The sequence below is a fragment of the Lacerta agilis genome, chromosome Z, assembly GCF_009819535.1.
Source record: "Lacerta agilis isolate rLacAgi1 chromosome Z, rLacAgi1.pri, whole genome shotgun sequence".
Lineage (NCBI taxonomy): Eukaryota > Metazoa > Chordata > Lepidosauria > Squamata > Lacertidae > Lacerta > Lacerta agilis.
This window is the reverse complement of record NC_046331.1, coordinates 22,085,071-22,098,840: the sequence shown is the minus strand read 5'-3', so window position 1 is coordinate 22,098,840 and position 13,770 is coordinate 22,085,071. Positions and strand designations below refer to the sequence as shown.

The 13,770-nt window shown below is 40.6% G+C and overlaps 2 protein-coding genes across 3 annotated transcripts in view; one reads left to right on the top strand and one right to left on the bottom strand.

Annotated features, from left to right (window-relative positions):
- Positions 1 to 249, top strand: part of LAS1L (LAS1 like ribosome biogenesis factor) — a 44,844-nt gene extending 44,595 nt beyond the window's left edge. Inside the window, exon 14 of the mRNA XM_033137429.1 lies at positions 19 to 249. Coding sequence (XP_032993320.1) covers positions 19 to 109 — 91 coding nt within the window. The 3' untranslated portion in view covers positions 110 to 249. The remainder of the gene's footprint in view (positions 1 to 18) is intronic.
- An 8,814-nt stretch (positions 250 to 9,063) lies between these two features.
- ZC3H12B (zinc finger CCCH-type containing 12B) overlaps positions 9,064 to 13,770 on the bottom strand; it is a 34,931-nt gene continuing 30,224 nt past the window's right edge. For both annotated transcript variants that reach the window (XM_033137497.1, XM_033137496.1), the window contains 3 exons: positions 13,113 to 13,347; positions 12,548 to 12,654; positions 9,064 to 10,931 (listed from right to left, as the gene is read on the bottom strand). In XM_033137497.1, the coding sequence (XP_032993388.1) occupies positions 9,511 to 10,931; positions 12,548 to 12,654; positions 13,113 to 13,347 (1,763 nt within the window). In that variant the 3' untranslated portion in view covers positions 9,064 to 9,510. The remainder of the gene's footprint in view (positions 10,932 to 12,547; positions 12,655 to 13,112; positions 13,348 to 13,770) is intronic.

Below are 13,770 nucleotides of genomic sequence, written 5' to 3'. Positions count from 1 at the left end.
TCCCGCCTTCTCCTACAGCTCTTCAGAATGGGGTGGCTCTGTTGCTGAGGGATTATTATGGACCCAGAGCGATCTCCATAAGATCAAAAATGGCCTTCAACTTTTCTAACAAGTGGATGATGTGCTGGCGATGCAGAAGAATATACAGTGTGCGGAATTGGCACTACTGCAAGTGTCACATACATACCCTTTCCACATTTGTAAGAACTCAATCATTTAGTGTGGTGGCACCTACACTCTGGAACTCTCTACCCATTGAGATCAAGTAGGAGGTGTATAAATCAGTGTTTTTCAACCACTGTTCCGCGGCACACTAGTGTGCCGCAAGATGTTGCCTGGTGTGCCATGGGAAAAATTTGTTTATTTGATTCCTATTCAAGAGAATTACTTTATATATAGTCAATATAGGCACAGAGTTAAATTTTTTAACATTTTCTAATGGTAGTGTGCCTCGTGATTTTTTTCATGAAACAAGTGTGCCTTTGCCCAAAAAAGGTTGAAAAACACTGGTATAAATGATGTGTACACTTACTGCTATGTGCAGGGCTTTTTCCAGCCAGAACTGTTGCAGCACCTCTGAGGTGGGCGCCACTTCTAGAAAAATAGCACTATGTGCATAGCAGAGCCACTCACTCTTTATAAGCATGTTCTGCATTCTAATAAAAACAGTATTCAGTCCTTTTTCTTGCCTGTTAATGTTTCTTTTTGAGCACGAAGTTTGATATGCAGTTCAGAGATGTGAACAGGGCTAGGTTGTAGCACTTAACTAAGTTCACTTAAAGCAACGGTCCTCAATCAGTCCAGACCCCAGACCCACCTCTGACTCCCAAACAGGAACATGGGACCCACTTTCACATTTGATGTTAGCATCTTGCTACATATCATGTGCTGAGATGTTGGCATGCTATTTTGTTTAGTACATGTGAAAGTCTTGCCATTTTACAATTCTTTTTCTAAAAAGATACTAAACAATCTAAATGTTCAATCAAATATTGAAATATAAAAATTACAGTTCTGTACATATTTACTTGGGACGCGGGTGGCGCTGTGGTGTAAGCCACTGAGCCTGGGCTTGACAATCAGAAAGTCAGCGGTTCAAATCCCCATGACAGGGTGAGCTCCCGTTGCTCGGTCCCAGTTCCTGTCAACCTAGCAGTTCAAAGGCACGTCAAAGTGCAAGTAGATAAATAGGTACTGCTCCGGCGGGAAGGTAAACAGTGTTTCCATGTGCTGCTCTGGCTTCACCAGAAGTGGCTTAGTTATGCTGACCACATGACCCGGAAAAACTGTGGACAAACGTTGGCTCCCTCGGCCAGTAAAGCAAGATGAGCGCTGCAACCCCAGAGTCATCCGCGACTGGACCCAATGGTCAGGGGTCCATTTACCTTTATTCTAAGCCCACTTAATTTGGAGCCAGTCCCATTTAAATGAACCTTGCTTCTGAATAAGCATTTATGGGCAGGCAGTGAGCAAGATGGCTAATCATTCTGTAAGCAAGCACTCCAGTGCATCCCTAACCATGCCTACTCAGAAGAAAGTCCTATTCAGTGGGGTTTGCTCCCAAGTAAATTGGATTAGGATTGCCATTTCAGATTTGGGTGAAAAACTGCAATAACCCTCAGGTGTTATTGAGGAAATGCATAGCAATTTTAAGCCCCATCCATGGTTATTATTCTTTTATGATTATTTATTGAATTTATATACCACTCCATACCCAGAGGTCTCTGGGCAGTACACAGAAAACTCAACATAAAAACCAACCTAAAAAAATAAAAACAACCACCTAATAACACCCCCCCCAAAAAAGTGCCACATTTTAAAAGGGTGTAGGATGTCAATCAAATCAACAAAAGGCCTGGTTAAAAGGAACGTTTTTGCCTGGCGCCTAAAGGTGTATAATGAAGGCACCAGGCAAATTTCCCTGGGGAGAGCATTCCACAGACAGAGCCATTGCACAGAAGGCCCGTTATGTTGCCACCCTCTGGACCTCTCGAGGAGGAAACACATGAAGGTTAAACCCAGGTAAACTATCCCAAAGGATCAGTCTGTGAAATTGCCCACAATCCTATCAGCATACATTTACCTGGGGAGGAAGGAAAAAGATAAGCCCTACCCTAGCTGAACCCATGAATTCTTATTCCCAAATTATTATTATTCAGAGATTTTAACGCATACAGCAGAAGCAATAGAAATCCGATCCACACTTGGATGAATGTGAACAGGGAGATATAAAACATTCAAGGGGACTGGACCCTCAGTAGACTTAATGCATGAATGAACCCATTAAATTCAACTGGGATTCCCTCCACCTTTTCTTCCTGACCAACCCCTCTATTCCAAGTCAAATGTGCAGTGGAGTAGCAGCCTTTATTAGTGAATAAAGCATCATGTTACAAGGCTTGCTCTCTAGAATTGGATGCTACTGGATTCACTCATTGATTACACCACCAGCAGCAATTCAAGCTCGTTTCTATGGTTTATAGGCCTCCTGCCACAACCCACTGTCTTGTGAAGTTCAGTGAGGCAGCTGAAATCAGATGAAAATCCTCTTCCAAGGCCAGGCAGCATGTTTCCAGCAGTGGGCGGGGAGGCAAGGCTAGGCTGGGATAAAATGGGGAGGAAAAGCTCACAAAAGAAAAGTAAATAAAAGGTTGCATCCTCCAGGCCTAGCTGAGAGATTGGCACGTAGGTCCTGAACCACTGGTTTAAGACGTATGGCTTAAGGCTCCAATACAACTTCAAAAAGTATGCATCTGGAAGGTAGATGTTGATCTGCATGTTTGTGCTGCTCTAAAATTAACAAGATTGAATATTTTTTAAAAAAATTAACACAAGATTTAGACTGGCATGTATTGACCACAAAAAGAAATGCACAAGAGACTTGAGAGGTACTGACCAAGGGACTCAGTTTATTGAATACATTAATATAAATGCCTAGATATAAAACATCTACACAAAATCTGCTAATTGGGTGGAGTGGAGAAAACAAGGATCCCTTCCACCCCTGCCATAACCACCTTTGAGATGCATTTAAACAGAAATATTTGCTGCCCACACCACTCACCAGAAAATTCAAGTTCTAAACCCAAGCAAGCTGGAAGCCACTATAAGCTGTTTCATAAATAAATGGGTGCTTGCATTCTTTGAGCAAGAAATGAGTGATATTTGTACTAGTGTGCACATGCTCATATACATTGCAGCCCTGTCAGAAAATTAAAAGATCTTCAAAGTCACGAACTTGGTGATGCCCAACCTGTTCTGTTGCTGAATATCCACTTATTTCAGTGGACTGTGTAAAGCTCCTAACAAAGTTACGCTAACATGGTGACTCATCGGCAGTGGTTGGCTGACTACACTTTCTGGCAAGACTTCTAACATTTTTTGTAATGCTGAACACTACTAAACATTCAGAAGCTATTATTTGGCAGATCAAAACATAGCAACACTTCACATATTATTTATCAAAGTGACTAACTTAGCACTAGTGACTTCTCTGTAGTGAACCCTACAAGTATGGGTTCAAATTTGTGCCACTGTCTTGTAGTGCCCTGACCCCATACACCTCTTAAGGAATCCACTCTAGTGAAAAAAGGCTGTTTTTTCATTGGTACTATGAAGCTGCTGAGTGGCATCAGGCCCTGTGGAGAGTCACTATGGTACTTCATTGGTTAAGTATTGCAGAGAAATGTCTACAATTGAATTGCAAGGAAAAAATTCTCAAGAGGCCCAGTTCATAGTTAACACTAAGCCAAACTATGGCTCTGCAAGCAGCAGATACCCATAGTGAAAATCGCAACCATTTCGCTCTGCCTGTTCTACTACCACATTACCCAGAGCTAAGGCACAGTTTGGCTTAGTGTTACATGTGGTTTGTCTCGCTCCCAACATATAAGGTATGTTCTTTCTTTACCACTCATGGTTTGTTGGGGGAAGACAGGCCACAAAGCTCAGACCCACATCCAACATACTTATGGCTTAGCTCCAGGTAAGGTTGACTCCAGGTAGCACATCATCAGAAAGACCAGATTTTCACTCTGGGTACCCATTTGCTTGCTCATTCTTGTTTTGGCTTGCAATTACATGCAAACAGGGCCACTGTCGTGTAAGCAATGATTTTCACATTTTAAAGGGAAAGCATGTTTTCTGTCCCCTGCAAGATGATGCTTTGGCGATTATCTCAGCCATTTTGTATATATATATAACTTTTTACAAAACTTACACACATGCCCATGCCAGTGGATGCCTGAAATATGCAGCTGTATATAAAAACATTGCACAAAATATTACACTGATTACAGACACCACATGCTGGCCCTGACCCAGCTCTAGCTGCACTGCCCCGACATGGGGATGTGCACTCTCTTCGGCATAAAACAGCACACCCAACTAATTCAGTGGAGTCTAGATTGCTATCATGATGTACCACCTGCCTCTGTAGCACTTGTGGAAGCCAGCTTCCCTGTTTGCATTGCTCTTGCTGGATCAGGGCAATGGGCTGTAAAGTCTATCTTCACTCTTTGTCATTGAGACTTACATTATATTTGGGTCAACAAAAAAACCCAAAGAGATTTTATAAATTTTTTACAACAATTAAACAGTTATGTTTAGTTCTACAAATTAAGAAAAGCAAAATACTGCAGCTCAAAAGTACAACAGGATTAACAGTAGTCAAATATGTGTACAAGCAAAAACAGAACAACATTTAATATTTACAAAATTACTTAAGATTGCTTCGTAACCTACCTTTTGGGTTTTTCAGACACAACTCAGTTGCCTAACTGAACATTAACTACTCTTCAATAATAAATTAAGAGAAAATTAAAATATTTTACAAGTGGAAGATTGCTTTTAACTGGGTTATTTTAAATTTATATATAGATACATATTCTGTAGTTATTTGGTACACAATTTAAAAAAATTAAATACTGTACTCTCAAAAAGAGCATTTTAAAATAAAGTCTTATATTTACAATGTAGGTGACTATGACTTGTTTTTATACCATCCCTTCTACTTTTAGAAGAAATTCTGCAATAAGAGATGAAGGCAGTGAAATGTCAGTTTTGAACTGGCATGGGAAAAGTCCCCCAAGAGAGAAAAAGAGAAGTGGATCAAGGCATAAAGGAAACACATATTAAAAAAAGTTTCACTGATGAATGATAATTGTCAGGCAAAAATATTTGCATACTGCTTCAAAATTTTCATTCACCTCTTCTTCCTTGTACAGCAGAAAAAATTGGGAACCATTGTTTAGGAAAAGCTGTGTTACAGTAAACCACTTCATCTTCACAGCAATATTTCTTCCCAAGAAAGCATTCAAAAAAGGCTTGAATTTTTTCCAATACAGAACAAAACAATATATAAACCCCCTGACACACAAACAAAAAACATTTACTGACAGGAACAGTAAAATATTTTAGATCCCAATAAAAGCTCTCAAGGTAATTTCAGCCTAACAATAGGTTTTCTGAAAATACTCTTCCAAAATCCCCTGCAAGAGTTTGCTTTAACATAGGAATAAAATGGAGAACATCCATTTTTATACATACAGAAACTGATTTCCATGCAAGAAGTTGTGAGCACACAAAATTCCTTACTGAACCTAAATCATACAATAGCTATTTTGTTAAGAACAAAAGCAGGATGTACAGCAATTTTACTGTAACTGTATACATATTAACATCAATATTATTAACACTGATGCTTTACAAAAAAATATCAATTGCAGGAATGCATTCATTTAATAAATAGACTTAATATAACTTATGCAGAGTAGTGCTCTTAAACACACACACTAGCTGTGCACACTGTAGTAATAAAGTGGATTTGAAAAGTTACCTTTGTTTTTTCTATAAATTGTTAAGTGCCCATTTTAAATAAAAAGGTTCATAATCTGTGATGGGCTACTCCCCTGTGACACACAGTGTCACAAACATAGTGATGAAAATACAATATTTAAGCTAATCTAGAGATGGCTTTTGTACATATTTTTATACAATCAAGAAAGATACAATTTGTATCAACAAACAAAAGGTCGTTTCTGGATATTTGAGGCGTTGCTCTCAGCTGCTTTTACACCACACAAGAGAAGGAAGTATAAAATAAATGCAACAATAAAGGAATCCCATTCTGACAAAAGCTGGCCAATTTTTGTTAAAAAAAGATGTTTTCCAGATTTAAATGCAGGTATCTGTAAGGGTTGTGTTGATGCACAGATTAAAGCCACAGAGCTGATCTGCATTTCTGCTGTTTGCTTTTAAAAGATGAGAGAGGACAATTGATGCTCTGGACACCTGCCCACATAACCACAAGTCAACATGGTGTGTGTCATTCTGTTCTAATGCAGTTCAGCCTCCTGCTGAAACCAACCTGCGACCATGACAAACCACCTGTTTGCCACCAGTTCTTCAGCAACAATTTTCTGCAGCAACCTGGAAAAAGCAGCAACTTTTGGGTTTCATCATTAGACACCCCCAGGTATTCTAACACTTGAAAATAAATGCCCAGGAGTGTGCTGCGTACATTGAGTGAAGCAGCAGCCCCTTCCCAAAGAATGCCATCTGGCACAGGGCTGGTGGTCAGTCACTCTTTACGATATTTTTAATTACTATTGAATAGTATTAATTGTTTCAATTAGTTTGATTTTGTTGTTTCCTTTACCTGTATGCTACTGCATTTGATATAATAGAGATTGCAATATTTCATGTTTTTTAATGCTACTGTGATTATTGTGACTCGCTTTGAGCTCCGCAATTGAACTCACACCACTTTTTGAAAACAGAGTATGCCATCCTAAAGGCAGGGGACCTTAAGATTACAAAGATACTGTAGGTAAACCAATATCCTCATCTTGTACTGTATTTAGAAGAATGTGTCAAGACAGCACCTACCAACAGTCTTGGGTCATCAGTTGTGCACTCAAGCAGAAGCACAACAAGCTAGCAAAGTTTGCTTGCCCACCCTTTTGCCACCATTGTGCTGCATGCTGCTATAGGCACTGCCTGGCCCATGCTGAGCCCAAACACTCTGCACGTTATGTGGTTGTAGGCAAACAGACTGGATCAGCATGTCACAGAATTATTACCACCTGTTGAGCTGTACAACTTAATGCAAGCACATCCCTCTTTAAGTGTATTCAACACAAAATAGAAATGGGCCACCAGCAGCCATTTTAGGATCAGTGCAATCAATCAAGTAGAGGGCTTGGGGTTTCCTTTGGGTATTTTTAGACTGGGATCAACAAATAACCCAAAAGCAGCTTGCAAGCCATTATCAAAACACCAGAAACAACCCTGACTGCAGCCTCACGTTCCGTGTGTTTCATAGTAAGAAACATTTAGGCAGTGTCACACCTTCTCATGAAGAAACAAAAGGCCAGAAACCAGGCCTTCTCAACTTTCATGAAAAAAAACTACAGTAGAAGTCAACAAGTCCTAGCTCGAGACATATCGAGTTAGTAGTGGTTCAAAATGTTGAAATACACATTTGGATTTAAAAAGGGTGTCCAGTCAGTGCAGCCTAAAAAACAAAACAAAAGAGCCACCACCGCCATAAATGCCTCTTGTGGGAGACATTTAGCTACTAAATTGCCCACCCTGGAGCAAAGGATACTCATTGTGCAAACATTTCCACCCATAGAATGAGGATTCTGGCCTGTCAAGCAGGGAGTTCCAGGAAGCAAATGCTCACCTTTGCATGGATTTCAAAGTGCAAAACTGAAGCAAGTTTGCAGTAAACCCAATTCTAGGGCACCCCTTTGAAAACTAGCCTGCTGTCCAACACTAATAAAAATGAACTGGATTTTTAAAACTACTTTGCATATTTGTTCATTGACATCCTCCAGCACACGTTCTTGGTATGTCTTTGGTAAACACACAAGAACAAGAAAGCAGAATTCAGATTGCAGATGCTACAACTTCTCTGCTTTCTGGACTGTACTGAAAAGGCTAGAAATGCCAATTGTAACAATCTGTAAAAGCCATAGGCGTGTACATAGGGCGTGCTGGTGTGCTTAGGCAGAACCTAATTAAAAAAAAAAAACAAGCCTGTGAACTGTGATGAGGTCAACCCAGCTCCCTCAGCTGCCACAACCTGTGGGGAAGCAGTGGAGCAGGGAGAGACAAAGGTGGAAGAGAGGAGAGTAGGGAAGCAGATAGAGGGAGACACAAGCAATATGAAAAGGCTGGAATAAAACTGGAATGTATAGGCAGTTTCTGCCTGCACTTGTCTCTGGAAGTGGGCAGGGAGAAGTTGCATATCCATTCCAGCCTTTTCTTTCTGCTTGTATCTGTTTCTGTTTCATGGCTCTGTCTCTGTCAGAGCTCCATTCACCACCTGTTACTCACATCTGGTGGGCAATGTCCCATTCTACAGGACAGGAACATGAAAAAAATCTTAATCTGCTTTGGTCAATTTGGGTTAGCTCATTATACAGATGATGAAAACTGACTGTCTTTTGTATACACCTGGTAATCACTACACCACAGATATGGTATTTTGTGCCTCATTTTCTACGTTTGCATATTTAAAGAAAGGTTTAGTTGTTAATTTTAAAAAAGTTTAGTTAAATTTTAGTTTCCTTAGTTAGTTTGATAGATAATGTCCTTTGTGACTGAGTATGAATATATATTCAAGAAATGTTCACCTTAAAAATTAAAATTCCTCAGTGCACACCCTGATGAAATGTGTTGTACACGCCTATGGTAACAGTGCAAAGATTACAACAGTATTTAGCTGAGAATTATTAACATGTTTGCAAGCCGGCCATGTTCTTTTTCCCAAAGGGCAGAAGCTCAAGCTATCTAGAAGGTCCAAGAGAAACATTCACTGCTTCCCAGCCCCAGCCCTGTTCCCTTCAAGGTTGGGCAATGCTCCTCATGTGCAAAAAGGTATTCCACTGCACAAAAAGTGTATTCCCCAGAGAACTAGGCCTCCCCACAAAAGCCTCCTCATGCTGGAGCCACTAGATAGGTGCAAAAGCCCTCTGTGAACACAAGGCATGTCAATTGACTGGGCTTGTTTTATTGTAGTTCTGTGAAGGATATTTAAGAAGAGCAGGCTTCTGCTTGTGAGGATGTTCAAGTGCACAGAGTTTATTGTAAAAACCCAATGTTATGTTGCAGCAACATATGTCAGCTAATACTGAAGACTATACACTGAGTCATGCAATATAATTGCTGTTTTGAAGGACCTGTTTGGACATACCAACATATGACCTTTTTAGATTCAATAAATGATACATCCATGCATAAGGTATGCACTTCCTGTAAAATGCCTTTTTCAAAAATCCCTGCTTTAAAAATCATTAAATACTCATATTTATTATACAATCTGCTTTTTCAAAATGCTTCATGCATATTTTAAATATAATCACTACAATAATATACAGAATTGTATACTGCAATTAAAACCTTTTAACAAATAGAGCATATCACCTGTCATTTTTAGAGAGCTCCAAAATGTACAGAATTTTCAATTATTTATCTTTAGAAATTCAAAATGAAGGATCTTTTTTAACGTCCTGTTCTCAATTTGGCAACAATCATAGCTGCCAACTGTTGTGCATCTGTCATGTGGGGATTCTTCTCCATCACCGAGAGGACAACGCTAGCTGGAAAAATATTACAGAGATTCTTATAGATTTGATACTGATGCTCTGGGATTATGTGTGGTTCTTGTGGGTCACCACAGATTCCAACCCAAGGATTCCTCCAGATCTGCTCCATCTTCTCTGGCACACTTCTCACCATTACAGGCTCATAAGATGGTTGCATGAGGTTGTTGCTCAGTGGGTAGGGATGGTAAGGGTAGGTATCAGTCGGACATGGCAATGGATCCCAACTGGCATGCTGCTCTCGACAGAGCGGTGGCCTTTTTTGTCGCGTGGGATTGCTTTCATAAAGACGCGAATCAGAAACACTATCCATTCTCGTCATAACGAGGGCACGACTTGGCTGGGTAGTGGCTGATGGGTGAACATTTGGAGGCACAGGGTAGTCCCCTGGGCAACTGGACCTAGCCCCAACAACTGGGTGTTGGATGTGCAGTGCTAAATGGGAAAGTGAATGCTTGTGTATATGTTTAGACCCTTCAGGGCTATAGCTCTGAACTCTTGTTAAGGACTCATGATAACCATGGGAGAAAGGCTGAAGGCGGCTTTGAGGTGGGAGTCGATGAACCTTGACATTGTCTTCTGGGCTCCCATCCCCTAGACCCATATATAAGTCTGTATATGAGGAGTACAAATCATTGCTTGTATGGCTTAAGCAACTGTCTGGACAGGGGCTTGAATTTCTTGAGTATAAACCTTGGTCTACATCAGCCCCATAGTAATCTGTGCTATGCATGCTACTAATACTCAAATTGGAGAAGTCACTGAGCATTGAATAATAGCCATGGTCCCCCAAAGACTCATACTTTGGGTACTGATCTGCGTAGTTCATTGAAGAGCCATGGCTATTAGTGACCAGGATTGGAGGATACTGTACACTAGCCATGTGTTCTAGTGAGGATTTCTGATGTGTGAATTGAGATGAACCAGGTACAGGGCTGCTTGCTGACCGGGTATTTAATGCCCCAACAGCATGACTTTTGGAAGGTGGAATGGTTGGGACGCTTAATGCTGAAACAAGGGAGGGGACAGAATTCGCCTCAGACTTCCGCACCATTGAAAGCCTGTCTTCGGGTTCCACAGGAACAGACCGAATGCTTGGATCTGACTGACGTTTGGGAGCAATGCGCTTCACTTCTGAAGTTATTTCCCCTTTGGAAAGGGCTGCTCCTGTGCCACATTTAGCCAGTGCTCCTTCACTCATCGTTTTCACAGCAGATAATTTGGCACTGATGCGAAGCTCATCAGCTACGGATCTCAGGGGCTGGTTTGCTCGTTCCGGGTGGTAATATTTACACTTGTGTCCATAGGTGCATTTCTTCCCTGTTGGGGGAAAATCTCCCATATTAGGCATTGTCTTTGCAAGCAATATCTAGCTAAGCACAGGAGGTTGTGTCAAAGTCATACTCAGACTAGACCAGGCTGTTTTGAGACTACAACTCCCATCATTCCTAGCTAACAGGACCAGTGGTCAGGGATGATGGGAATTGTAGTCCCAAAACAGCTGGAGGGTCAAGTTTGGGGGTGCCTGGACTAGACCCACTGGACTCAAGTTATTAATAAGTAAGGGTTCTAGCCAATGCTAGCTAGCCCTGCTCAAAGTAGGCCATTGTAATTAATGAAAATGATTAATTTGGGTCCATTGATTTCAATGCATCTACTATGAATAAAACTTAGTTGGATACAATTCTTAACTTGTTCACTGATTTCAATGAGTCAATTTGGAACATGACATAGATGGATACAACCCAAGGCCCTTTAAATGCATTGTAACAGTCAATGCTAGAATGAACTATTAACAGCCATCACATTTCCTTTGTCAGCAGACCCAAATATGTGCTATTTATGTTCTACAATCCAGTCACTGTATCTATTTTTCTTTCTTAAGTGATATAAACCTTCCCGAAGGTAGCAAGAGCAGGTACTGGTGTGAGTCTAATAAAGACTCAGGTTTAAATTCCCACTCATAGAAGCACAGGGAATCACCATATACGGAGTAGGGCCATTAATCTATCAAGCATAACACTGCCTGCTATGATTGGCAGCAACTCTCCAAGATCTTCCACATGATCCCTGATTTAATTTTTAAACAGCCAGCTTCATGCATTATCATATTTTAAAACGTGCACATGACGTGCCTTTGGGTCACCATCTCTATGCTTAACTTTTGACACAAAGGTGTTATGAAAGTGAAATGCAAGTGTGAATATGTACTGTATATACTGTATAAGCCGACCCAAATATAAGCTGAGGCACCTAATTTTACCACAAAAAACTGGGAAAACTTATTGACTCAAGTATAAGCCTAGGCTGCTTTCAGGCTGCTCGTTCCTCCTCCGCTGCCGCCAACAGTGGCAAAGGCAGAAGAGGAGGAAGGGCTGCTTTTGGGCTGCTCGTTCCTCCTCCACCGACAACAGCCTCAGTCAGGGACCCTCACTCAAGTATAAGCCGAGGGGGGCTTTTTCAGCATAAAAAATGTGCTGAAAAAGTCAGCTTATACACAAGTATATAGGTAATTCCCTTAGGCCACAGGTCTATGCACAATGGGGAGTAATTGCCATTGAACTCAGTGGGACTTGCTTTTGAGTAGACATGCACATTAGACTGTGTAGACTGTGCAGTAAAAGTCTCTCAGCCAAGACCACATAGTGTTACTCATTAGGAATTTCACCCTACTCCCAGCCACACGTACGCAATGCCAAGATCAAGCAAGCAAGAGCCAGTTACCTACTTAATACCATGTCTTTGGTTTAACCATGAAAGCTTTTTTTTTTTTTTTAACTCAGCAGTGCACTCAGCAGACCCAAGCAAAATCTGATTTCCCCACACTCCTAGAAGCATGCTACACCTTTCTGTCCCACTCAAACTTCTCTGCTTTTTATCAAGGTTATTAATTTTATTATTCTGACTCCCAAAATATTCAAGTGTGACACACTCACCATAAGGACAAGGTTGCTTTTTGTGTTCAGGAACAACAGGCCTTTTCCTTAAGAAATTTTCAAGGCTGGGGCCATGGCGTCCTAATGGGTCGTCTGGTGGCATAAACCTGGAAAAACCAAGAGACCAGTTTTACCTGCTAGTATTAAATTTACCTGACACAGTAGACTGGTAACAATACAATGGTTAGGAATGGGCTGGGAAATATCCAGTTTTAACCTGGCCATAGCTATGAGATTGGCAGGGTGCCTGAAGGCAAGCTAATCTCTATCAGCTCCCCCCACCCCATCTCAAAAAGGAAACTGTAGAGTAGGAACCAGTGGAGAAAGGCCGACTGAAATCAACAGGGGACTGGAGTCCCTTCTCTGTGCAGAAAATTGAAATAGGTTTGTGGCTTTCTAGTTTAAAAGAGAATAACAAAAGGGAGTCAGTAATGGTCTTACCTTGCCCTACCAGGCAGCTACTATTTAAGAATCTATGAAAATGTAGACAAAGCACTTATAATATTCAAATCTCACTGTATAAACATTAAGCATTACTATTCCACTTGTAAATAAAGAAACCTACTTATCATTCACAAAAGAATACATCAGGAGCCGTTCCTCTACAAATTTCTTCCATTCTGGCTTTTCATTTTGAAGGTCACGGTAATTGTCATTTGACACAATGATGCCATCAGACTCACACGCCAGTTTCACTATGAAACGGTCATCGTAACAGACAACTCGTCTCCCTTGAACTCTTCGAGATGGGGTGAAAACAAGAATTTTTTCCTTTTCCAGTTTGTGTAAAATATCTTGATCTGAAAAACCAGGGTTATATAAGAAACTGTTAATAGCAAAGTCCCTTATATGGAAATATTTGTTGTTGTTGTAGTAGTAATAATAATAAATTATTTATATCCCGCCCATCTGGCTGAGTTTCCCCAGCCATAGAAAGGAGTACTTTCTGAAAAAGTATTCAGATTGTCCAATTAGATCAGCCTTCCCCAACCTAGTTCCTTCTAGATGCAACTCCAATTGGCTTCTGCCAGCCACGTCACAGGAATTGTACAGTTTCATCTAAGCTGTATTAAAAGACTGACGAGGTGTTTTATAGAAAATGGACAGGATTCACAACACCATCTAATGTGGTTAGCTTGTGCTATTTATTTAAATTTATTTTTTATTAAAGATTTTCTTGGTTGGTTTTGTTACATCACAGAGTACATCTCAATGTGATTATC